Source organism: Microcebus murinus, chromosome 12, assembly GCF_040939455.1.
Source record: "Microcebus murinus isolate Inina chromosome 12, M.murinus_Inina_mat1.0, whole genome shotgun sequence".
Classification (NCBI taxonomy): domain Eukaryota; kingdom Metazoa; phylum Chordata; class Mammalia; order Primates; family Cheirogaleidae; genus Microcebus; species Microcebus murinus.
The window spans coordinates 32,012,824-32,039,790 of NC_134115.1; the positions used below are offsets into that span (position 1 = coordinate 32,012,824).

The window sequence follows — 26,967 nt, forward strand, 5'->3', positions numbered from 1 at the left end:
TGTTCAGCTTGAAAAAAAAAACGTAGGGTAGGAGAAAGAGAAAGGAAAGGAAAAGATGCAGGGAAATAAGAAATTATATTCTATGATTCTCTTTGAAAACAGGATTTAATCAAAAGTATTTATACTATACTCTAAAACAATTGAGCAACTGATAATTATAGCCAGGAATACATTTAAGAAAAAAATTTACCGACTGCATGTTATTCTTTTTTGTTGTTGGTTATCATATTCAGGCACATTATTACACTCTAAAAGATTGGTCAAGTAATTATACCTCATTTAGGAAATCCTTCCATGTTGACATTTTCTAACTCACTGACTACTCACTTGCCCCTCCTAACCCCCTACCCTCTAAATAGTGGTAACTAATTACACATTAATTATTCCCTTTTTCTTCTACCAGAGCTTCAAGATATAAAAATACGCCCATAAGAATGGTGAAGGCAGTACCATAATTTTACACTAATTTCAATAAATTGTTTTTAAGGTGCTACTCCCCCAGAAACATCACAAACATCTGCTGAGGCTATTACTAGGACCACAGATTTTTGTCACAGTCAGAATCTATGCCTTCAAAACAGGAAAAAAAAAATGTATTTCATAATATAAATAAAACAACTTACCCATACATGAGAAATTTCTTAACAATATTTCTGGAATATTTGGCTTTACTTAATTCAACCAAATCATCTGAAAAATAAAAACACAGTATAATGATTTGATATCCTTATGTCAGTTCTCTGGAAACAAAAGGAAGAAAGAACTAAATAAAGGCACTATTCTAGAAACACAATTAACTCTCTATTTGTCCCAGGCATAGAACAAATAAAAACAAGAAACATCCTGCCGAAGACACATCTTGACTAAATTTTCTAGGACAGTCTTGGGTCAAGAGAAAACAAGTGGTTTACTACAAAGAATTAATATTCGATATATAACAGATACCTCGCAATTCTTCAAAAGCCTGTTTTTTCTGTTCTTCGTTACCGTACTGAATGTAACACTGGATCACACGAGTTGAATCATGTGCAAACGCAATCTGAAGGAAAAAGTGTGAGCCGTGAGACTAATTCTCTTCTGAGCAGTCATGCTTCTTATAATTTATGTTTCATTGCAACCTCTTTTAGAATTCCTTGTTAAAAAAATGGTAGACTCTTCATGAATAAAATCAAACCTAGACTACTTGGGAGTAGAAATACTTGTTTTAATTGTATGGAGCATCACTCTTTGGTTTTACTGCCTACCATATTTGATAGGTACAATTAATAATGACATTGAGGCAGGGACAGATTTAACTATTTTGCAAGATTCCTCTTTGTAATTAAAGCCAAACCAAACCAAAACCATCTAATGAACACATGGACCATATTTATTTCTCTGGAAGTTACCTTTCCTAAAAGAGAAGTATTCTAGTTTAAAAAGTCTATTACTCTATGATTTTTATATAAGTGATCTAAGAATATTTGGCTTTGGTAACCATAGGTATAGATATGAGATCTAAAAGTCTTGCCACACAAATATAACTATATATATACACATTGGCAATCATCCATTTCTAATATTTTCATTATAACTCCTGTGCATAATATCCGGTTATATTTCTGGAAGAGTTGTTACATTTCAAATCTGATCTTCCAACCCATCTCCCTCACTACGGGAAGGGCCCACTGATCAATATTCTAGAGCAACACCCACAAATCATGCCATGCAAAATTATTTTTACTATGCTACAGTACCAGTCTACTTCGAGAGTGATTATTCATTGCTCACTGTCTTTAAAATTGTTTAATTCCAACAAATCAGAAGGTGACAGTACACCTCCATCATAGTCATAGATTTCAGAAGAATTTAAGGGAGACTTGTAAGACATATTTGATAAACCTTTTTAAAAAAATAAGGCTGTTTTTGTGCATATACTGAGTACCTACTATATAACCAATATATGTGCTTTAAATATATTTTTCTTTTTTGGAACTCAAAGCAACCATAAGAATGAGCTGTTATTATTCCCACTTTCGGATGAGAAAAGTAAGGTTATAAGAAGCAACTAGCTACCCCTGAGACACTGAGGAAAAACTTAACTTCTCTAAGCCCCAGATACATCAAATGTACAATAGGATGATGACATCAGTTAAATGAAAGAACATATGTACCGGTTAGCACAATTCCAAACACCCAGTAAATAATCAACAAATAGGTTATTGTTATTGTCAAAAAGCACAAATATTTTAAGGTGCAGAGTCAGAATGTGAAAATCAAACTAATTCTCAAGTCCATGGTTATGCAGCAGTGACCTAAGGCTAGTCAGGAAAGAATCTTGAGAGCGAAACATTTACAAATTGAGAATAGACTATTGCTAGCTGATGGCAATTCTAGCCCGAAAGGGCAATTCTAGCCCAAAAGAATCTTACTGAATTTATAAGAAAGAAACAGCTGAGGACTTGCTATTTCAAGACATACCCTCAAACTGTAATATAGCATCTGGTTCATCCTATGCATATGGTTTGGCAAAGGCCACCCCTGCAGGGGTCCTGAAACTAGACTCTGTTTTTGGCAATTTAGAACATACTAAATCATGTGGAGTTCAGAGCAAGACATTAAACAAATACTACTGAACTAATAAATTCCCCAAGGTAACGTTAAGAGAACACTGACTTACTTGAACTAAATTTTTAAAACATGACACAGCTAACTGATAGTTTTGCATAGCAATAAGGCCACTCACTATTAAATGTCTATTTAGTCAGTGTTATGAAAGATTTTTAAAGTTCTTGGCCAAATATACTGGAAGCAATAACAAGTTCACCTGTCATGAATGGTCAACTACCCTTCCCTGAGAGCGAGGCAATTTCAAATTGTTTAAAATTGCAACAATGAGTATGCCCTACTTACGGTTTTAATTTTCCCTTGAATCAACTTCTGCAAGTCACTCATTAACTTTATTCTTTTCTCTTTGTCACAGTCTTTTCTACAAATGAGAAAAGAGGGAGACAACAACAACACAGTTGAGGAAGTTATTTTAAAAACACAGAACTAAAAACCCTACCAGTATACGTTCACCTGGTTCGGCATGATTTTCTTTTCGAAGGCAGCAAACCCCTGCCATTAAAATTACTATTCCAGAGCAGCCAGACAAAAGTAATTTTCTCAAAGGCAGAAACTCATCTCACAAGGTATAATTTTATGCATCAATCCAAATCTTAACAGCCAGAAACTTCAGAAGTAAAGAAAATAATAAAACAAGTCTAAGATACCAAATACTTAAGTATCTCAAAACCTAGCAGATAAGAAATTGCCCTTCATTTTCTCAGAAATCTCTCAGGAAGAATGTCAAATGTATTTTAACCTCATACATTTTCATAAGCACATCTGACGCCATCCTAATGATTCCACACATTTCTGCAATGGGCAGATATCCAAGTACTGATGCCCATACCAGTGTGTTATGAGTACTGCCTACATAACCCAAGTGCTGTGTCATTTATTTTAGGACATTTCACTATTTACAAGGTACACTGTTACTTTTCCATTGTCTCAAAGGGACTAATAAAGACACCATTAGGTAGTATTACCTTCTTAAAATCTCCCAAATCTGTTTTGCTCGAACAACAACGTCATAGTTGGTTTTATCACTGAGTTGCCTGCTCTGCTTCAGTTCCTTCTTCTTCTTTTTGAAGTCATCCCACTTGGGTTTCTTGGCTGCTGATTCTAGTTATCACAGAAATTATTTTCAATTACACTTAACATTCTGAGTGCCATAAACAAATACAAATTAGGTACAAAGGGCAATCACTAACCAGCATCAATACTCATTGTGGAAGCTAGAAGGGAGAAAATATCATTCCCTATAGGCTTTCATTTTACTTCATTTTTTGAGGAGTTTGTACATTTCAAATTTGGTTAAAGCCAATCATTCATTTAACTGCTTGTTATTAATTCTTAGCGGAATACCTATCAAGAAATTAAGGACATTAAAAGGATTATAAAAGCCACTGAAACATTGTATTTTTTTCAATTGTAAAATAAAACTCTACTTTAGACCATTAAGATTATTGGAGTTTAGGTATAATTAGTTTTCAATGAAAAAAAATTAGTCCAAGTTACAACAGGAAAAATAATTTCAAAAGTTCTCTGTTCTGAGAGCTGCTATGTATTAAGTCATTTAATTCTTAAAACAACCCTATGAGGTGGGTACTATTATTACCCACCCCCTTCACACTGAGGAAACAAAGGTACCACCAAGCAGTTAAGTTTTTGTCTGAGTCCACATAACCAGGAATAGTAGAGCCAGGATTAAGATGCAAATCAAGAAATGACCCTTTGCTGTCTCTTCCTCATGACAATGCATAACCAAAATTTCCAAGTTCTCTGCAGAGTGAAGCTATAAAAGTCAAGTATCTTTCTATTATTATTATTTTGTCCTCAAAATCCAAGTAACTTCCTATTGAGCCAATGAAGCCAAAGAACAACTTAATAAAATAGGTTTTATTTACATGAGTATCCTGCAGGAAACATTTTGGCAAATTAGTTATTTCTAAATATCTCCCTTTCTCTGATCACTTGGAAAAATGCAAAAAAATATATATATTTCCCCTATAAAATCAAAACCTAGCCATAACCACTGATTATTTCTTTCTTGTCCTTTCCCCAGGCATCTTTAAAAATGCAGAATCTGTATCTTAACGTTGTATTTTGTTTGCTCACAAAACTAAATGTTCTCTAACAACATAATTTTTAATGGCTATAAAATATACAACGTATACTATACTACTACAATGCATTTACTCATTCTCCTTATTATTTCCTTGTTTATTCCCTGCCTGCTAATACAGAGAATCATAGGCAATGGAGGAGATATTTACTATTAATATTAGGACAACCTCTACTATACAGAAGAGGATAACAACTGATTCAGAGCTAATTTAATTTCACAAATATTTGGGCATCTTGAATATGTCATGCTGGGTTGCAGTAGATATAATGTATCAGTTTTGGGGTTGTCCAGTATCTAATTTCTCTCAGTTACTGCTTAAAAAAGAGAGAGAGAATAAAATCAAGAGTTCCATTTTGAAATGTTAGGAACTTATCTCCCATAGCAAGATGTCAGGAATACATCTTCTATAGCAAAAAAAAAAAAAAAAAAAAAAATCAAGGCTATTGCATGACAGGATCTTAATGTCAGAATGAATGTATATGTGTTTAAAAGGCAGTTGTCAAGAACTCCAGTAGGGAAAGCAAGATTTGGTATCCATTAGAGAGAGTGTAGGAAACAGAAGCTGGAAGAGACACTATGGGGTAGGGTGATGAGGGAGGAACAGAAAATTAAGAGAAAAGATGCAGACTGGACCATGAAAGGATCCTACAGGCCTAATGAGAAAGAATGATATTTCCCCTTCCTTCCTCTCTCCCCACCTTCCTGTCCTAAGGTTGCTGCCCCTCTAGTAAGCCTTCAGGCAGAGTGAGGAGCAAGAACCAGGACTAGAGAGCTGGACTGAGAAGCCCCCAGGCAGTGGTCTCAGCTGGCAGCAAGGAACAGCATTAGAACATTCTGTGTTGGACAAAAAGAGAGTGAAAGAACCAGAGAAATTCTAAGGATGTTGCAGAAAAGGTAAATGTATGTAAGAACATGCAACCTAGAAACAGACTGGTTGAGACCAGTGTGGAACAATGCGTAACAGGGGTATGCTGCACAACAGAAAGCAAAGCTCTGGGTGAGAAATGATCCATCCTGATGAAGAGATTAGCAGTTTGTTTCAATAGACAAATAGGACCCCTGACAACACTCCCAATCAGGGAGCAACTTGTCCTGAACCAATTAAAATCAAATCCACTGTGTGTGCACTATACCTTCTTTGGAACTGCAACTGGCTCTGAGCCATCTGTGGGTTGACTATATTAGACTGGCCTGAGCTCTGCGAGGGCAGGGTCTATATATGTCTCTTGTTTATTAAGATATCCTTAGCCAAGGTTGACACTTACCTGGGACACAATGGTTCTTTAAGGCTCGCTTCTGTGATAATTAATTGGGGCCTATATCCTTACTAATTGCTTTTTTTTTTTTTTTGGCCCGATCTTGAGGACAATGCATAGAAAACTCAAATCTTTGTTGAAAAATGAATTAATAAATTAATTTCAGCCCACATAAAATGTTTTATTGATGCTCTACTGTATGAAACCATTACAATTTAGCTTAACTCCATGGCTACAGTAATTCAGAAATGGTCTAAGAAATAAGGAACTATAAACACTAGAGGGAAATTTTGACCAGGAAAGATACTATGTTGTTCATTTAAGCCTATCTATTAATAATATACCTTTCCCTCCTCTCGCCCCAAAATGTTCCTGGTCAAAGAACAAGAATGGGAAGTCTCTAATTCATTTCCAGAGTCCCTGTGCACAATGGTTCAGGCACTAGCTCAGGCAGGGCAAGGCCTCTGCAGAGACTATGCTCAAGAAATTAGAACTTACCGTCACTTTTACCATCTGGCTGGAATTTTCTCTTCTTGTTGAACTTATTTGCCTGCTGGAATTTGTTCTTCGGTGCTTTGTCTCCCTGTTGCTTATTCTTGAACTGCTTCACACCCTTTTTCCCAGGTTTTGTGGTACTTTTCTCAAAGTTCTTAGATGTAATTTTAGATCCACCTTCCTTAGCAACTTTTCTTGGGAATGACTTTGAAGAACCAGAAGCTAGTGACAAAAATAAATAATTACAGCTTTAATGATTTTGGACCCAGATTTCTTTTATCCACTGGATTACATTCACTACAGAAAATTAGGCACTTTTAGTGAGACATACTTTGTTTTGTTCTCAAATATATATTCTTTATTGTTTTGAATAGAGTAGGATTTAAACAACCAAAACAAAATTTAAAAACTCTTTCCCTGATTATAAAACATTAATAAAGGTTCATGATACAAAACCTAGAAACTAGAGAAATGTGTAATAAAATCTCTCTACAATTCTGCCACCTAGAGATAACCACTGTGGTCAGTTTGGTATATTTCACTAGTTGTAAGCATAGAGTTGAGATGAGATATTACTTATATACCTTTCTATTTTGCTTTAATAATTCCATATCATTAGTCCTCATACATGATTTTCAATGGTTCTTTGATAGGAGTCTAAGAATAAATTGAACACTTCAAAATTTAGAAAGTATATCATAAAGACAAACTAAAAATGTTTATATCCAAAATTTCTAGTCTTGAGAAAAAATTTTTTAAAGCCTATGATAAAATTATTTGATGAAAACCTTCTTTGGTCAACAAAGCTTGCAAACTAACGAGATGCAAATAGAAATAGCTATGTCTTAAGACTACTGAAACAAACAAACAAAAAAAGATTGCTTAAGAAAACATTTAGTTACTTATACAGTACCTGACTTTTTTATTTTGCAATACTGACACCTGATGGAATAATAAAGACATCGCCATTATAAATGCTGAAGCTAAAAGTATTTGGTTTATCAGGAGTATGTATTAACCAGCCCTAATTTATTAAGCATTGATATAAAACGTATGGTGAATTAGTGTCAATAAATGCGGCAACAGCATCGATGGCTGAAATAAGGGCCTTTCATGAGTAAAAAGCATTCCTCAATTATTCTGGCAATTTCTTAAATGTCATGAGGACCATGCTAACTCGTACACAATAACACCTATTTCTTCCTACTATTTTAATCCTAATCTTAGCTCATAACTACAGATTAAAATATGCTATATACCCTGTTATCCCCCACGTACAATGGCCAACAAATCACATGGGAAACATTTTTGGCATGGCTATCTTACCACTGTTTTTATGAAATCTGTTTTTTTCTTGTGATGGCTTTGTATTCTTTTCTGTGAATTTTTTTTTCCCTTTGACTTCCATTGCAGCAACTCTGGAAAACAAAAATCCAAACCAAAAAGAATGAATGAATTGCTCAACAAATAGCAGTCATTAAGTAGTCATTGCCACATTTAGTCCTTGAGTTGACAGATGGAGCATAAACTACCTGGGTACAGTACCCACACAAGTCCAGCAATTATACAATCACTATCTCTAAGACTTTAAAACTGAAAATGAACAAGATATCAATACAAAACCTAAGAACATGCACTCATGCTGGCTCTAGTCCCTAATATTTCTGGAGGCAACACTTCAGCAATGGTTAAAAATAGACCATTATCGACATTAAATATAAGCATCAGTGCTTCCATTTTGTAACGTGGAAAGACTTGGTGATGGGTAACGGACAATATCACTATTTGATTTCTTGGTCTCTGTCCTTAAAAGCTAGGAACAAACAATAGGCTGTACTTATCACATTTTCAAATTTAATAAAAGAAAGTAAAGGATTATCTGAAAAATCCCCATGTAACCCAATAAAGCTAAAACAAACATTACTATCCAAATTTTAACTTGTGATTGTTTTAGAGGCAGCCAAGTAGCTTGCAGTGAATGCCAAAATAAGATTATGTTGAAATATTTAATGTTTAAAAAAAGGAATTCAAAATATCTGCCCAACAGGTCAATTTTGGGTATTGAGATCCCATGGTGCACAGGACAAACAAGACATAACCCCTCACCTTCCCAAGGTCCCTAAAAGAAGCGGATCAAGGGCAAAGTCATTTGGCTCATTTTTCGACTTTCCAAAGTTGTACGTTCAATTCATTTCTAAAGTTCACCTTAAAGATGTTAAGAATTCCTAGACACTATCAGATATTTCTAGATTAGAATTTTCCATTCAAGAACTAATTTACCAAGATATTAATAAGTATAAAAGAAGAATTCTGGGATAAAATGTATTTGGAAAACAGTAAGTAAAATCAGCCTATAAGGAAAGATTTTTTAAAATTCTTTAATTTGCTAATGTAACTATCAATTACCAAGCAAAGGTTAAAGTATGCAGGATTTTTCAACCTTTGTTGAGCCACTTTTTCCTGAAACATTTCAAGGGAATGGTAGAGTTCCAAGAAACACTCTGGGAAATGCTGTTCTAATGCAGACTTTACTAATATGATCCTGAAAAAATGAATGGGTTCTGAATTACTCAGCTTCCTCTGAGCATTCAGGACTGACTGTAGGGTCACTTTTTCACTTGTTTATAGCCACTATAACCATATCACTTTTCTTTAGTTCTTCTATTACATGTAGTTTTCTAAAAATCCATTCATTTCTCTATATATTTGTTTTAATTTTTATTTTGAAATAATTTTAGTTTTGCAGAAGAGTTGAAAAGATTTGCAGTGAGTTCCCATATACCCTTTGCCCAGCTTCCCCAAATGTTAACATACAATACTATTGGGGCCAGGCTCAGTGGCTCACACCTGTAAATCCTAGCACTCTGGGAGGCCGAGGCAGGAGGATCACTCAAGGTCAGGAGTTCGAAACCAGCCTGAGCAAGAATGAGACCCCATCTCTACTAAAAACAGAAAGAAATTAATTGGCCAACTAAAAATATATAGAAAAAATTAGCCAGGCATGGTGGCGCATGCCTATAGTCCCAGCTACTCAGGAGGCTGAGGAGGAAGGATCACTTGAGCCCAGGTGTTTGAGGTTGCTGTGAGCTAGGCTGATGCCACAGCACTCTAGCACGGGCAACAGTGAGACTCTGTCTCAAAAAAAAAAAAAAAAATACAATACTATTAACTAAGTTACAGGGTTTATTTGGATTTCACCAGTTTTTCCACTAATGTCCTCTTTCTGTTTGAGGATACACTGAATTCAGCCATCATGTCTCCTTTGTATTTTGTAAAATATGGATCATTTGGGGTTTGCCTGATGTTTTCTCATGATTAGACTGGGATTATAAGGTTTTTTTAGAAGAATACCAGAGGTGAAGTACTCTTCTCATAGAATGATTTCGGGATGTACATGATATCAACATGATTTATTACTGGTGATGTTTACCTTGATCACTTGGTCAAAGTAGTGTTTGCCAGGTTTATCTGCTGCAAAGTTACCATTTTCACTTTTCATATTCTAGTAGAAGCAAGTCACTAAGTCCAGCCCAAACCCAAAAAGAGGAAAATTAATCCCCAGAAGGAGTAGTACCAAAGCATTCAGATCACAGCAATTAATAAACATTTTAGACAAGATATTTTGAGACTATGCAAATAACCTGTGCCTTCTTAAAGTTCAGCCAGCTAATTCTACCATTCTTCAGTGGATCTTGCTTGCAGCAATTACTGTGGTGGTTGGTGATTTTCTATTTCCCTTATTACTTTTACTGTTATTATTTTGAATTTTTCTGTAGGGAAGATTTGCTCCATCTTTTCCAACTATTTATTTATTTTCATCAGTATGGTCTCAGATATTTTTTTACTCCTTGGGTTATAACCTAATACCATCGTTATTTTGTTGTTCAAATAGTTCTAGCTTTGGCCAGTAGGAAGTTTTTCAGGTTGCTTCTGTGTCCTCTTGACAGGGCCTCTCCCCTCCCCTTTTTAAAAGCATATCTATATTTCCTGGCACTTGCTCCCGGTTCATCTTGTATTTTCTCCAAGGAACATGGATTCCTTTAATGGAGAATGGTATTTAAAAACCAAGATCTAAATGCTAGGTGTGCTTGTTGTCACTGAGGTGTCACTGCTTCTAGGTCCTTTCAGCAGACAGATCTAAGCAATACACATATGCATATTAACCCATGCATAAACATACACCTATATTTACTCTTATAGCTATTAAAATAGCATTAAGTTCATATTAATGTCTCTAACTCTAATCAAGCACAACAGGTTTTGTTCTAGTCATCCCCTCTTGCTCATTTGTAATTTTTTTTCTCTGACAGTGAGAAACTCCTTCCCACTATCTACAATTTATTTATATATTTATTCAACTCTACTATACATGTTAACTAGTCTCAGAATTGCTAGCCTGCACCCCTACGAGAAACAAATTTACCAATTACCGTACAGTGTTTATGCACAGTTCTTTTCTTTTAGCCTCAGAGTACCCATTCAAAATACTGTTTTCCAAAGTTACTTAGGTTAACTCCTTTCTCCCCACTCGCCACCCTCTTCAGTGGAGTTCTATGTTTATAGTACTGTCTGATTCATTTGTCAGCCTGCATTCCATCTGCAGAAATGCTGGTTGATTTATTAAATCTGCATATAGTCAAATTCCCTCTTTTTGGTGTACAATTCTATGAGTTTTGACAAATGGATAGAGTCATGTATCCGCTACCACAGTATCTTACAGAAAAGTTCCATCACTCTAAAATGTCCTCTTTGCAACCCCTTTGTAATCAACCCCTCCCCAATTCCCTGGCTGCCACTGATCTGTTTTTCATTCTGGTTTTGCCTTTTCCAGAACATCACGTAAATGGAATCACACGATATATAACCTTTTGGGTCTTGCTTCTTTTTCACTAAGCAAAATGCACTTCGCTTAGGGACTGTGTCTGTCCCTTCATAACCAATCATTACATTCCAAAGTGTCTTTCAGAATTAATTTTCCCCCTTTTTTCCCCTTCCCTCTATTATCTCATTCATGCTCTTGTTACCTCTTGCTCAGATTGTTTTGCCTTTAGATCCAATCTGCTGCAATCCACACTCTGTGGCCTGGTTAACCTTCCACTATCACGCCTATTTCATGGCATTTCCATGCTCCAGTAGTTTCAAAACTTTCCCACTGCTTACAGGAAAAGGTTCAAACTCAGATTGGCATTCACAGCTGTTCAAACTTTGGTCGTGATCAGCCCTCTCACACCACAGAGAAGCCAATTTTACTTCCCTAAAATTCTTTTTCAGGCTCCAAACTTTAAAGCCATTCTAACAACATAATTCCTACACATCCTTCAACTCCAGCTTAAGTAAAATTTTCTTATAATTTCTCCCCTATGTCTTCTGCTCTTTTCCAAAAGATTCTCTTTATTCCAGTGACACGTTTTTATATCCTTCTTAAAATATAACACTTTGAGATTCATATTAAAGTTATTCATGATGGCTCCACCTCTATCCTACAGAAATTTATTTAATATCTACAAACTACATGCTAGAAAGCTACTGGGTTGAAAAATATGAAAAAAAAAATTCAAGGTGTGCTCTAATAGAGATGGGCAAGCAGAAAATTAAAACACAATGTAATTAAGTGTTAGAAGTGTATACAAAATGTTAAGGGAGCCAGTAGCTGAGAGCTGAATCTGCCTTATGAAGGGAAATATCAAAGATTTTCCAGAGGTAGAGGGACATGTGATTGATCCTTCCTTACCTCCCTGAGCAAGCTTAGCATTGTGCTATGAAAGCAGTAAATATTCAATACTCAGTTTCTAAATGTTGACATTCCTCAACTCTTTGTGCTAGTGAACTTTCCTTCTCTCTCCACACTTCTCCCTAGGTGATGTCATTCAACCTTCTGGCTTTCTTCTCTGCTGACTATTCCCAAATTATTTTACCATTATGAATTTCTCCTTGGGCTCCAGACCTGTGTATCTAACTGCTTACTTGACATATCTGATTATGCGTCTAACAGGCACCTTACACTTAATATGCCCCAAATATAATTCTCTATATTTCCACTGCAAACCACCTCCAAACAATATCCCATCTATTTTTCCCTGCCCTACTGTTTCCCATTTCAGCCAATGGCACATCATATACTCTACTGCTTAGGCAACAAACCTAAGAATTACACTTGACTTTTTTATCTCTCTTGTCTGTGACATTAAATTTATTTAATTCCCTTTATTAATACTCTAACCACCCAACTTCTATCTCTACCACCATTCTAATGCAAACCATCAATTGTCTTCTTACTAAACTTCCAAATTAAATACATTTTCTAAAGAGAATCAAGGCCTATCATGTTTCTTCCAAATTAAATACATTTTCTAAAGAGAATCAAGGCCTATCATGTTTCTCCCTCGCTTACAAGCCTTCAGTGTTTATGAAGGCATGGTAATGTTTTCCCATTGCATATAAATAAAAAAAAATTCTCCTCCATGGAGTTCAAGGCCCTAAAGAACCTTGTCTCACTCCATCCCTCTAACTTTATCTTACATCACTGTACTCCTAGCTCCCAACTCAGGACTTAGCCCGTTATTGCCTCTGCTTAAAATAGTCTGGGGGCTTCCAGATCTCAGAAGTGCCTCCCGACGTGCTTTAGATCTGCTATAAAATTTGATCACTTCTTCAGTCCTCCCATCTTCCATCTTAACACCCAGTTCGTTTCCTTTCTAGAGCTTATAACCTGCAACGGTACACTCAGGCTGGAAACTCAGCACCTAGACGTGGCGTGAATGGTTGTCAAAAAGAGGACAGATAGGCTGATCAGAACTAGCACGGGCCGGGACTTGAGAGCGAGGCTAGTTCTGCCTAACCCAGCACGCAGGCAACCCAGTAGGAAGAGGAGTTGTAGACCCGCCCTCCTCGCCGGGCTCCCGTCAATCCCCAAATTCGTAGGCTAGGAAATGCCCCAGAAGACTGCCAGTAGGCAAAGACCCCGAGAGGCCCTCCTTTACTCTAGCGCCCGGCAGAATGCGAACCCCTCCCAGGAGCTGTCGCCGAGCCCGCCACACTCACCGCACACGTGGGGCCCAAGCCAGGTCGAGTAGCAGATCCTGGACAGCCGCTTCCGCTTCCTCGCCTTGCTCCGCCTCCGAGTCCGCTTTTTCCAATCTGCCGCAGCAGAGCTGGGGCCAAGGGGTGGAGCTTACCAGAAAACACGGAAGTTCGGCATTTCTATTGGTCCGCTGCTGTTTGCTTCTTCTAGAGGCGCCAGGGCTGCGCCTCACGCGAGTTTTGGCCCTTAGAAGGATCCGTCGGGCAGAGGCTACGTCAGCGGCTCCTGAAAGTGACGTCATTAACCCCGTCGTTTCCGTGCCAAGGAAGCAACTGAGGCTTCTGGCGAGGGTTGATGAGTTGCTTAAAGAGAAACCTGGCTGACGCGGTTAAATAGAGGTGGTTAATCCTGCAACTTGAACTAAAATTAAAATACCTAAAGTTTTAGAGTGTGCTAATTTGCATCCTTTCTGAGCAAGCTAACATGAAGGATAAAAAGGATATCTCGGGAGCCAGTTTCAGTTGTAATCCTGTTTTTTTACTTGCTAGCTGTGTGGCTCTGGGCAAATTACTGAATTTCTCTGAGCTGCGGTTTCCTGATCCATAAAATGGAAACAGTGAAGTCATACATGTAAAGCGCTTAGCACAGTGAATGATCATGAAAAGCTCTCAATAAATGTCATTTTTAATATCTGCCTGTTCCTGGATAATGCAAGTATCCCATTTCCCACTTTAGAAAATAAAACTGTAGTTAGGATATTATCACCAGATGAAGAAACACCACAGATTTGATCCTGTCAAATAACAGAACTTTTATTCTCTAACAGTTCTGGAGGATAGAACACCAAAAATCAAGGTATTGGTAGAATCGCCTACCTTCTGAAGGCTTAGGGAAGACTCCTTTGCTGCTTCCTGCTTCTGATGGTTCCAGGCGTACTATGCCTTGTGGTTGCATGACTCCAGTCTCTCTCTCTGCTTTCTAATGTCATCCTTTTCTGTGTCTGTGTCTTTTGTCTGTTTTAAGAATGCTTAATATTGGATTTAGCACCCACTGAGGTAGTCCAAAATCATCTCATGTGGAGGTCCTTAATTACATCTGCAAAGACACCTTTTTCAAATAAAGTCACTTTCACAGGTTCTGGGAGTTAGGACATGGACTTATCTTTTGGAGAACATTCAAACCCACTACATCTGGAAAGTTGAGGAATTGGGACTTGATCTCAGGTGTGTCAAACTTCAGATTATTTTTTTTACTATCTTACAACTCACTCTGTTTTCTGCCCTTTAAGGCTTTAGGTTTGAGACTAGTAATTTACTAGTATACTTTTTGAGAACAGGAGCCATCAGTACTTTCCAGGTACCTATCTCACTACTTAGCAGATATTTGATAAATACTTTTCTGCCTTATTTGTTACAAGTGTGTTTAAATTTCACCTCATTTAAGTACCATAAGAACAGTTGTGCAGTAAGTCTTTTCTCCTCATTTTATGGAGAAAGGAAAAATACCATAGCTCTGGTCCAGTGAGCCTGACTCTAGACTCAACATGGCTGTCTCTGTACTGCCTTCTCTAATCCATTCATTCTCCAGTAAATGCTAAGAGAAGAGAATATAGAACTTGAATTGTAGGAGGCCCATCAGCAGTAGCAAGTAGTATCATAGTGGGGATATTAGACCACCTTGAAACACCTGACAAGTAAAGACTGGCCCCAAAGGAAAAAAGTCACAAACACCCTACCCCGTAATCCTGGGAAGGGATACATTTTTGCTTCCAACTCCCCAGTAGCGTTTCATATCCTTGAAAACATATCCAAGTAGTTGCCTTAAACACATACACCAAAATCCTACAATTCATTTGCCTTTTCAGCATGGAGAAGAAAAATGTTATCACGTACCAATGCCCTGGATTATTGCTAATAATGTTTTTATGAAGTCTCCTGTGAAAGTGAATTGAGTGGTTTTTTTTTTATTATTTTGGAGTGTGTTGAAAGTATCTTCTTGAAGTTTTGCAGAACATTCCCTGAAATTTTATGCTGTAATTTTGCTTTTAACCAAGTAAGCCCATTAATTCTTTAATTATCTAAATGTAGACCACTATATGTACTTCTATAAGCATAAAATGCTCTTTTTGCATGATATATCATACAATTTAATCAGAGCAGCTTGATAAGCACACATCCAAGAGGTTAACAACAGCACTATAGTGATGCAATTAAGAGCATTGGCATTGGAATCAAATCAATCTGGCTTGAAATCTAAATTCTGAATGGCCATGGGCAAGGTAGTTGACTTGTATGGGCTTCAATTTCTGCATATGTAAAATGAGAATAACACTTATTTTGGGGGGTTGCTGTGTGGCTCAAAAGTGATAATATCTATAAAGTTCTTAGCCAATAGTAAATGTTGAATGATTCATAGCTTGAGAGAGAATCAAGGTGTATTCATTAGAAATACTTTTGGCTGCAAGTAATGGAAATTTCAGCTAATAGTGGCGTAAGCAATAATTTTCTTCACACAACAAAAAATTCTGAAGGTAGTTGGTGGCTGTAATCCAATGACTCAACAAAGTCAACAAAGACCCAAGCTCTTTCTGTTTCTACATTCCACTGCCATCCTCAACCTGTTTACTTTTATTCTTATGCTTGTTTTCTGATTGCAAGATGTGCTCAGTTTCAGGATTTATATTCCAGTTCAGGTCTAATATGGGCAAAGGAATGAAATCCATTTTCCCCAAACCCCAACAGGCTCTGTTGTTTTATCCCAAAAGAAAAAGATATAGCAGAGGGTCTCCTTTTATTTCAGTGCCTAGAACTGTGTTACATGGCCACTCCCAGGATAGAAAGAACAGCAAATATAATATTATAATCCAAATGGATTTCATTTTTTTTCCAGAACTCTTGTAAAATTAAAGGTCACTCAGCAAATATGCTTTTGTCCAGTAGTAGAGATTTAATTTGTAACTTAACCTAATCTGGTTTAAAACTTAAAATAACTGTAGTTTCCAAGGCTGTGGGTCAGTCTTGGTAGCACATCAGAATCACCTGTGGAGTTGACAAAACCGAAAACAAACAAACAAAAAACCAAACCCAGTAATTCTGATTTAACTGATCTGGAGTAGGACGTGGGCAATGAGAATGTGGAAAGCTCTCCAGGTCATGTGAACAGACAGCTAAGGTTAAAACTTACTTGTTTAAGGAATGGGATTCAAGTTGTTGATTTGATTTTCTAGTTAACTGGAGGTTAAATCTCCTCATACCTCCTTTTACTGCATTCACCAGAATTAAAGAATTAAATGTATAATACATTTGTTTTTTTAGGTAGAATAAGTCTTGGACATAATTATATCTTCCTTGTGAATTGAAATCTATAGTGATTTAACACCATTAGATATTGAAAATGGCTTATATTTGAACTATACACTTCCACACATATTCTAGAAAATGCTTCTTTCTTCAATTTCATGAAATTTTCTCTATTTCATAAAAATAAAGTATGTTAAGTGTCAGCTCCCACACAGCTCCCCTCCCCAAAAATCAGTTCTTTAGAGTTCTAATTAGTGGATTTTTAACTAATTGGGCTGTTTTTTCTTTCTATTTCCCAAATGCATAAGCAGGAATAAAGGGCATGTTACTGATATAAAGCACAAGTGAGATTTTTGGCAAAGATTGGGTTTATTTTCAGGACCTATTAGAATTATAAATCCATGGAAACGAAGCAGTTGCCAACACATTTTTCTTTAGTAAAAAAGAACTGCTTCTGAATAGGGTGCATTATTTTTTTCAATACCATAAATTTGCTAAAAAGTGCACTAATATGGTCTAAACATCAATTGAGCATTCATAATGTTCTGGTTGGTGTCTAGTAAACATGGAATTAACCTTGTCCTAACTTTCTTTCTTTGGTGACATGCTTTGGAGCAGCAGAAAAATTATATGACCAAGACGAAAGTTTATCTGATTGCAGTATAAAGTCTCACCTCATTGAGAGATTATGTCAGTACATGATGGAGAAATAAAATAAAAAGTAGTTAATATTACTTAAAGCCCAAGTTGTAAAACAAAACTCCTCAAGCAACATGTACCAGGTCCAGTTTTTGGCTAGGATGAGAACAATTAACACATTTGTGGTTTAAATTTTAGTTTAAATTTTGCTTTCAGGCTTGATAAAAGGTATTTCCTTTGGAAATTAGAAGTTGGTTTTACCTTATGATTTCCTTAATTTATGAGTAAAAAAGACTTGATAACCAAGCATATATTTTATTAGGTAAACAAGAAACTTGTTTGTTTCAAATATGAAGAAAGAATAATCAATAATTTTCTAATTATTCCTCCCATTTTACTTTTAAAAACTACAGAAATTTTAAATTGGGACCTAGGATGATGATCTAGCTCTACCTACCTACCCAACCTACCTCTTCCTTTGAAGATGAAGAAAAAAAATTAATGGACATGCCCAAATCCATTATGTCAGTTCGAATTCTCCAGGGAGCAGATGCCAAGATAGAATTAGGAGGCCAAGAGACTTATTGTGAGAAAAACCTATGGAGGGCGAGGGGAGAGGAAACAGGAATAAGTGGGGAGAGCTTCGGACCATGATCCAGATCCGACACGTGTGGAGAGAGAGACAGAAGGAAGGGGGGTGTGGCAGGAAGTCTTCAGATTGAAGTGAAGCTCTGAGAAAGTCTTGGCTAGACCAACATGGCACTCCACAGCAAAGATTTCTCCTTAAAGGAGACCCAAATTGAGTAGGACTGGCCCAGCCCTAGTACCCTTGCTTAGTGCCTGGCTGGGAGCAGGCCAGGGCCAGCATGGCCGCAGCATGAATGCAATGGCGGATCCTGAACTCACGGCAGCTGGAAGCGTCAGCTAACTAGAGCCCTCACAGCAGGTTCTCTCTTGAAAAAAGACAGGGATAGTTCACTCCACGGCTGCCACAGTCCACCCCTCACATGGCACAGATCTATTTCTCTCCTCCACTGTTCCTGTGGCCCTCTCCTCCTGAGGAGAAAGAAGAGGGAGACCAGTGGGACAAGCTCTAGTCTCCAGCAGGTCCTTATCATCTCACTTCACCACAATCCATTCCTACTTCACCTCAACCTCAGCTGTTAACTTGGCAGATCTTGATGGCTTACCTGGTGGTGTGACTTAAATCATCACTCCTGCAGGGTCTGAGACCTTCTAAGGCAAGGGTTGCTATACATCTCCCTTATAGCAGGGGCTAAGGAGGCACCTGAGTGGGACACCTAGTTTCTACACATACTCCTCCATGTTCCTGCTGAATAAAAGCAGCCCTACCTCCTCCTGCTGAGCAGTTAATCACACTTGCCAAGATGGAAACTCCTCTTCTCACCCGTTGGAGACACAGTGAGTCCAAAGTGTCCAGGTGGTATCCACAGTTCAATGAAACTCTTGCTCTGTCCTCTGGCAAGAGTGTGTCCCCTTTGGGGACAAGGACTTCTAACCCTGCAGAGTCCAGGTTTGTGGGGACAGGAAACACAAATTTCCCCAGAGGGCCATTGAGAATGATGGTGAGAATGATGGTTTTTGTTTCTACCCTTGGTTCCTAGACCTATGTATTTTTATTAGGGACATAGCACTGTAGAGAGCTGATTTAGATTTATTTATTCTTCATTCTGGAGGATAGCACCCCATTATTGTAGACTATCACCTGTAGCCTGGCGCTTCGGCTGTGCCTTCAATAGGCTCTATCAGGTTGGCCGCCTCTGGACGGTGCAGTATGTGATATGACCTGTGGATTGTGTGACCATGGGCCCACTCCTGCACCTCCCTTGCTGTGAGGGGTGTCCCCTGTTTGGACACTATGTATTTAGGAATACAGGCTTATGGATTAGGCACTTCATGAGCTTCTGGACACTGATGCTGGCTTAGTCTCTGTGGGTGGGAAAGGCAAACCCATACTTGGAATAAGACTCTGTCCCAGTGAGGAGAAACTGCTGGCCCTTCCAGAATAAAAGGAGCCCAATGTCATTAACTTGCCACCAAGTGGCCTGTTGGTCCTTTTGGGAAATAAGGCCATATCAGAGACTCAACATTGGTTTCTGTTGCTGGAAGTCTCCACATTTTCAGGAAGCAGCAGTGAGACTGGCCTTGGTTAAGTGAAAGTCTATGCTGTTGGGTGTATGTGTAGTCCCACCCACCTCTGCCATGTGGTCACTCCATTAATATGCACATCGTGCCCAATGCTGAAGACTAATATCATCTGGCTAAGTCACTTTGTCTACTGCTTGTCTCTTCCTTAGTGGATAGTGGATGCTTTTTGATGGGTATTAGCATGTGAAAATGTTCATACTTTGTATCCACTCTCATATGACTCCTGGAAGCTTTACTTAAGTGGCCTGTCCCTGAATCTTCATAGGGTTTACCTTCTGCCCTCTGCAGCACATGTTTCTTATCAAGGTCCCCAGCATAACTACCATGTCTTCATTATATTGATGTAATGGATCAATGGGATATTCTGCAACTTGTCCAGATGGTCCAGATCTCTTCGGACTATATTAAGACAGAGGGTGGGCGAGCTAACATAGTCCTGGTGCAAAACTGTAAATGAATATTGTTGTTCATTCCAAGGAAAGTGAACTGTTTCTGATCCTATTTTCCATCTATTTTTTTTCTGTCCTTTTTTACCATCTGCTATGGCAACTCAGGCATTTCACCTTTGCTCAGCAATTGGGCATTGCTTTTTCCAGGTGTTGGAAAGCCACATAGCAATGTGTTTGTCCTTTCTCTTGGGGACCTCTCTGGGATGCTAAAACCTACGTCCTGAAAAAGTGATCCCAAGTCATGTATTCTTGATTGTTCATTTTTACCTTCCAGCCCTTGGTCAAACCCTCTCTTAATCCAGTGCCTGGGTAGATTTTCACAGTTTTTATAAAGGAATATTCGCGAAGTTTGTTCTTAAAGACCTTTGTTGTATATAACAGGTGATTTTGGTCTTTTAATGACTTTGGCATTTACCTCCACTCTTGGCAGGACATGCTATGGGCAATTCTTGCAGGCCCTTTGGGGTATAATCTCTCTTCTCCCTCTGTAGACCCAATATGTCCCTGGGATTTAACCCTGGATATTGGCCTGGCGGCCAGCAGAGGCAGTTAGGGGTCTTTGGGATGGGACAGGGAGGGCAGGTGCTGTCTTGTAGCAAGTGACCTCTGTGTTGTCTTCCTGCAGGAGGGAAGTCTAGATCTTTGATAAGGCACTAAAGAAAAGATTCAAGTGCAAATAGCTTATTTTGTAAATGCTTGTATGGGAAAGGGGAGACAGGGAATAGAAGGCAGCCAACCAAGTGTTCATTGTCAAACAATTTACCCTTGTGGGTAGCTGACGATTAACCTTGTTGGGGAACTCTGGGAGCCAGTACAGAACATATACCTCAGAGATATCCCGCCCACAGGGTACAGGACCTGGGGTATTGATACATGAACTCCTGCCAGTCATTGGCTAAGGGCTGCTTCTGGGGGCATGAGGTTGTGGCTCCCTAGCATTTCCAGTCTCCACATGGCATCAAGGTGGCATCAAGGTGGCATCTGGTGGCATCAGAGAAACCCTCAGAGATCCATCTCCTGAGCAGGGTGCAGTAAAGAGGTCAGGGTGGGTCTATGGACAGACTATTGGCAGGACCTACTGCAGGCAGGAATGGCAGTGCTTTATTTCAGTCCCCTAAGCAGAAAGTCACATGGATCCAGACCAATGTACTGATAGTAGGGAGTGAAAAGAAAGAACATATTTTAAACATTTTATAAAGCCATATTCACAAGGATTGTTCTTACAGATCTTTGTCATATAGAATAAGTGATTGGGCCTTATATGAGTTTGGCATTTTTACCTCTAAAAAAAAGTTGGCTTGGTCCCACATGCATTCTTTTTAATATAGTAAGGAAAATAAGTATTCATAAGAGTAATACTTTAAGATCTTATAAATGATACACATCAGGAAAGGATCTAGGGCAAAGAAGGGGGTCAGCTTATGAACACACTAGTGGGACAATGCTGTGGCACACAGTCACGCACCACCTAATGCCATTTTGGTTAACAACAGACCACACATAGAACGGTAGCCCCATAATATTATAATGGAGGTGAAAATTCTTATTGCCTAGTGATGTCATTGCAATCATAATCTTGTAGCACAATCACTTTAAAAAATAGATTTAGTGTAGTCTAAGTGTATAGTGTTTATAAAGTCTACAGTAACGTCCTAGGCCTTCACATTCACTCACCACTCACTCACTACTCACTCACTGACTCGCCCAGAGCAACTTCCAGTCCTGCAAGCTCCATTCATAGTTAGTGGCCTATACAGGTATGTTATTTTTTAATCTTTTATGTCATACTTTTATGGTACCTTTTCTATGTTTAGATACACAAATATCACTGTGTTACAATTGTCTACAGTATTCAGTATAGTGACATGCTATGCAGGTTTGCAGCCTAGGAGCAATCGATTGTCTCATATAGCCTAGGTGTGTAGTAGGTTATCCCATCGAGGTTTGTACACTCTATGATGTTCACACAATGGCAAAATTGCCTAATGATGCCTTTCTCAGAACGTTTGTATCCCTGTCATTAAGTGACACATGACTGTACGTCCAACTTCTGGACTTGCTCATTTTAATCACTCTTTTTAATGGGAACTGAACAAAAAATAATGAAGAAATAATGCAAATCAAGAAATATTATCTAGGAATATCTGAGATTAAAAATATGTACTATCTAATAGTTTGTTCAAATATTTCAAGCAAAAGATGTTGAGAAAACTCAGCACAGTCTGGAAATCAGAAAACAGAAGCATGGGAGAATAATTTACTGAGGCATGATTTAGTCTCAGTCTCATAGTTATAACTAAAAGCATGAGAAGACTTTTCCCCTTTCCTCACCCCTTTGCTCCTAACGGGTCATAAAATGCTTAAACATTAAAGTTTACAACTCAGGAATAATGACTGCATTAGACGTCTTTGTCTCTTTTTCTTTCAATTGATACTCTCAGGTGCCCTCTATCAGCATCCAAAATCAGCACTGATTGAGCAAGTTCATGCTCTTCTTGTCCAAGCAATTCTTTATTTTTTAACACATAGTAATTGAGAGAGAGCCCTATAAATGAGATTTGTAAGGACAAGACTTAAAGGTGATTTGCCTTTCTTTTTCTTTGAAGAAACAATTCAGGCATATATTATACAATTTTTCTAAATGAGAGAATTTTATGGCTTAAAGCTAGGGCTGATTAGCCCTAAAATATTCTGTAGATTCCTTGATACCCCTGCTGTCAGGTCAAGCTTGCGATAAATTCCAATGAATTATACATAGAGAACATCTTCCAGGAGGTATATTAGCTTCCACTACATTCTGGACTGTTCCCTGGTCAGCCTCTCTAGGAACTACGCCTGAGAGAATGCCAGCTTCATCTTTCCACAGTGGTGATTCTCAAACGAGCCTGCTTTTATCCCCACTGGGGTCATTGGGCAAAGCCTGGAGACATTTAAGGTTGTTACTACAAAGGTGTACCTGTCAGGATTCTCCAGAGAAACAGAACTGATAGGATGTAGGTATATATAAGATATAGATAGAGATAGAGATATAGATAGAGATAGAGAGATATTTACTTTAAGCAACTGACTCTTGTGATCATGGAGTCTGACAAGTCCAAAATCTGAGGTTCAAGTGCGAAGGCCATCAGGCTGCAGACCCTGGAAGAGTTGAGGCTGCCATTCAAGTCTAAAGGCCACCTTCTGGCAGAGTTCCCTCTTTCTCAGCAGAAGTCAGTCTTTTGTTCTATTCAGGACTTCAATCGATTGGATGATGTTTACCTACTTTATGGAAGGCATTCTGCTTTACTCAAAGTCCACTGATTTAAATGTTAATCTCATCCAAAATCACACTCAGAGAGACATCCAGAGTGATGTCTGACCACATATCTGAGCAATGCGGCCCAGCCATGGTGACACATCACAGGATGGGTGAGTGCTACTGGCATCTAAGGGGTAGAGGCCAGGGATGCCACTAAAATTCTACAATGCATAGGGGAGCCACATCAACAAAGACTTATCCAACCCTAATGTCAACAATGCTAAGGTTGAGAAACCCTGGTCCACAAGCTCTAGTCACAGGCTAAGTAATGTGAACACACCATTGTTGACTATAGGTGATGAGACTTTTCTGGCTTGTGGGAGCCATTAGATTCATCTGGAAAGAAACTGATTGGGGGAAAATATCTTAATGAAGATCATCCTTCCCTTCTCTTTCCACTTCGACTTGCTGAGAAAGAGAGTTATTCCACTGGGACCCACTTATGACAAGCCTGCTTTTTTGGAGACTTCTGAGCAGACATAAATTTAATTTCTTCATTTTAATGCTCCAGTCAATCTTTCAGCTGCAGAAATATTCTGGGAAGAAGGAAAGCAAAGAGGGTTGTTCCTGATGGTCACTCTGACCTGGGTAAAGTGTGACCTCAGAAGTAAAAACCAGCATTTGAGTGTAACTGTCTTTGGATTGTGCAGTCATCAAAGCTGGACAAGAACACTCAAACTGACAACAAATCTGCTGACGACAGTAGAGCAAATGGGCCAGTGACTCAATGGCTGCACTTTTTAGTTCATTCATTCATTTTCATGCTTTCTACAAATAACTTGTGAAGAGCCTAGAATTTGCTGGGCTCTGAGTAAATAAGAAAAGCTAGTCTCTGTTCTTACGTTTTGCAATCAGTGGTCTAATGGGATAAAACAGAAGATAAAATGCAACTAGAAATATATTATCAAGAAGAAATAGAGATTGTTATTTATGGATATATTACCTCATTTATAGATAACTTTTATTATACTCTGGTTGGAAGAGCCCTGGATTTAGGGCCAGAACTAGAACAAATCCCAGCTCTCAGACTTCCTTCCTGGCTGGACAAGTCAGTTATCCCCTTGGATCTCTTGTAAACTGGGGACAAAAATCATCAGGGAAAGGCAAATCAAAACCACAATGAGATATCACTTAACTCCAGTGAGAATGGTTTTTATCAAAAAGTCCCAAATCAACAAATGCTGGTGTGGATACGGAGAGATAGGAACACCCATGCACTACCGGTGGGACTGCAAACTAGTACAACCTCTGTGGAATGTAATATGGAGATACTTCAGAGAACTAAAAGTAGAACTACCACTTGATCCAGCAATCCTGCTACTGGGTATTTACCCAAAGGAAAGAAAGATATTCTATAAGAAAGGCATCTGCATTTGAAAGTTCATAGCAGCACAATTCACAATTGCAAAGATGTGGAAACAACCCAAGTGCCCATCAATACATGAGTGGATCAATAAAATGTAGTATATGTATACCATGGCATTCTACTCAGCCATAAAAAACAATGGTGATCTAGCACCTCTTGTATTATCCTGGATGGAGCTGGAACCCATTCTATTAAGTGAGGTATTATAAGAACGGAAAAACAAGCACCACATGCACTCACCATCAAATTGGTACTAATTGATCAACACTTATGTGCACATATGGAAGTAACATTCATTGGGTGTCAGCAGGTGGTGGGGGAGAGGATGGGTAAATTCACACCTGATGGGTGTGGTGCGCACTGTCTGGGGGATGGGCATGCTTGTACTTCTGACTTGGGTGGTACAAAGGCAATATATGTAGCCGAAGCATTTGTACCCCTGTAATATTCTTAAATAAAAAAAAAGAAAACCATAATAAAAATACTTCTATATTTTTCTCTGAGTGAAAAGGATTGTGAGCAGAGGAATGGATAGGTATGATCTGACTTGTGTTTTCTACAAGATCATTCTGGCTGCCACGTGGAGAATGAACAGGGGATGGGGGAGAGGTGAGGAAGGGAGACCAGAGGAGGCTGTTGCAACAACCTGGGAAGAGAGGCCGGTGGCTTGGACCAAGGAGCAAGCAGTGGAAGTTGTGAAGAGCAGTCAAGGAGGTGGGCGGAAGCGGTGTCGCCCAAATGAAGAGCTGGCATCACAAGGGCTACATTTAGGGCAAATTGGCCAAAATGTGAAAGAAAATCCAGGGTCAGTGTGTCAGAAACCCGAGAGTCCAATAAGATCAACACTACTTGAAGCCTCCAGATAGACAGAGAGATGGGTGCTCCCTCCACCCCCAGAAGCCCTAAAATCTTTCTGTGCACCCTGTATTTGAAATGATCCAGGCACTAATCCCAAATGAAAATGCTATTTTGAGGGGATTGCGACCTTCCCCATTATGGAAGCCTTGTGAGAAATGGAATTTAAATACTGCCAATCACTGTCTAAAAGGGACACAAAAATGTGATTCCGCACAACCTTGCTTGAGCATTGTCATGCACTGAATCTGTGAGATTTTGGAATTGACAAAACTGAGCACATGCAGTGGACAGACACGGGGAAGAGCTGTGCACTGATCCTTCTAAATGCCACTGTGATTTGCTTCATGTGAACGTTCTTCACTGCAAGACAAACAGAAGTGTGCAGCGGAGGAAGAATATCAGCCACCAGATGGCACTATTTCCCCTGAAATGCCTGATGCTACTCAACCCTACCAGGGTGGGGTGCTCCCCAGCACCCTTGGCAGGCTAGAAAGGAGAGCTGTAATTATTATTAACATTTCTTATAAAATCAGGTGCCTAGAACCTCAGAGGCAAGGGGTGAATGTGGTTGAGTCTGTTCTGAGGCCATTCTTCAGGCTTCGCTGGCACAGAATGACTTGAAGGATTGATTTTCCCAACCAAGCTTTCAACAGAGCTTAAATACAGGCACTATTAGCCCCTGTGGCAGTCTGGTGAGGCCTCTGAACTCATTCTCACTATTGCGTTTTTAAGTGCATAAAATGGAATGCATAAGATTGCAAAGGAAGCCAATTACATTGAAATGTAGTTATCAGAATATTTAAGAAAATATGAGATATAGTAATATATGTGCTCCTTTATTAATGCAGTACATAATCAGATACAGAGGCAGCCCCACATCCACTGTAATTTTGAAACAAGCAAGGAACAAAAGTGATATTTCAAGATATCTGCAGCAACTATAATGTGATGTCTGTGGCCTACAATTATGTTTGATAAACTGCTTAATTTTAGTGAAAGGTTAATGAGAATAAAGGTGTGTTTTCTTTTCCCTTCTCCCAGCCTTTCTTTTGTTCCTTTAAAAAAGACTTTTAAAAACTGTTCCAGTTCAGGAACCTCTTGATTTCTGTCCATGGACCTCTTGCATATTGGAAGACCCTAGGTTAATAATCCTTGGTTCAGTGCCTTTTTAATGAACATATTACAGATTTTGCCAACTGAAGGAAGTAAAGCCTCACTCAAGCTGGCCGGGCTCAAGTTAAAGAAGAAATGAGTTAATTACAGAGACCTTTTTTTGGAATTATTTAAAAAACCCTCTGTACGTTATACTTTCTCTCTACAAAATACTTGTTGTGGGTCATGAGTGAATTCTATTACATATGGCAAAATGCTAGAGGCTGGGATAAGCAACATATATAAAAAGT

At 38.5% G+C, this 26,967-nt stretch overlaps 1 protein-coding gene across 2 annotated transcripts in view; it reads right to left on the reverse strand.

Moving 5' to 3' along the window:
• The window catches only part of PUM3 (pumilio RNA binding family member 3), a 37,641-nt gene extending 24,025 nt beyond the window's left edge, over positions 1-13,616 (reverse strand). Inside the window, exons 1-7 of one of the 2 annotated variants that reach the window (XM_012737423.3) lie at positions 13,507-13,616; positions 7,792-7,883; positions 6,469-6,687; positions 3,573-3,708; positions 2,893-2,968; positions 946-1,039; positions 624-690 (exon numbers count right to left, since the gene is read on the reverse strand). In XM_012737423.3, the coding sequence (XP_012592877.2) occupies positions 624-690; positions 946-1,039; positions 2,893-2,968; positions 3,573-3,708; positions 6,469-6,687; positions 7,792-7,873 (674 nt within the window). In that variant the 5' untranslated portion in view covers positions 7,874-7,883; positions 13,507-13,616. Of the gene's footprint in view, positions 1-623; positions 691-945; positions 1,040-2,892; positions 2,969-3,572; positions 3,709-6,468; positions 6,688-7,791; positions 7,884-11,489; positions 13,482-13,506 lie in introns of those variants that run through there. The other variant, XM_012737430.3, reaches the window with a different exon arrangement.
• Positions 13,617-26,967: the final 13,351 nt, after the last annotated feature.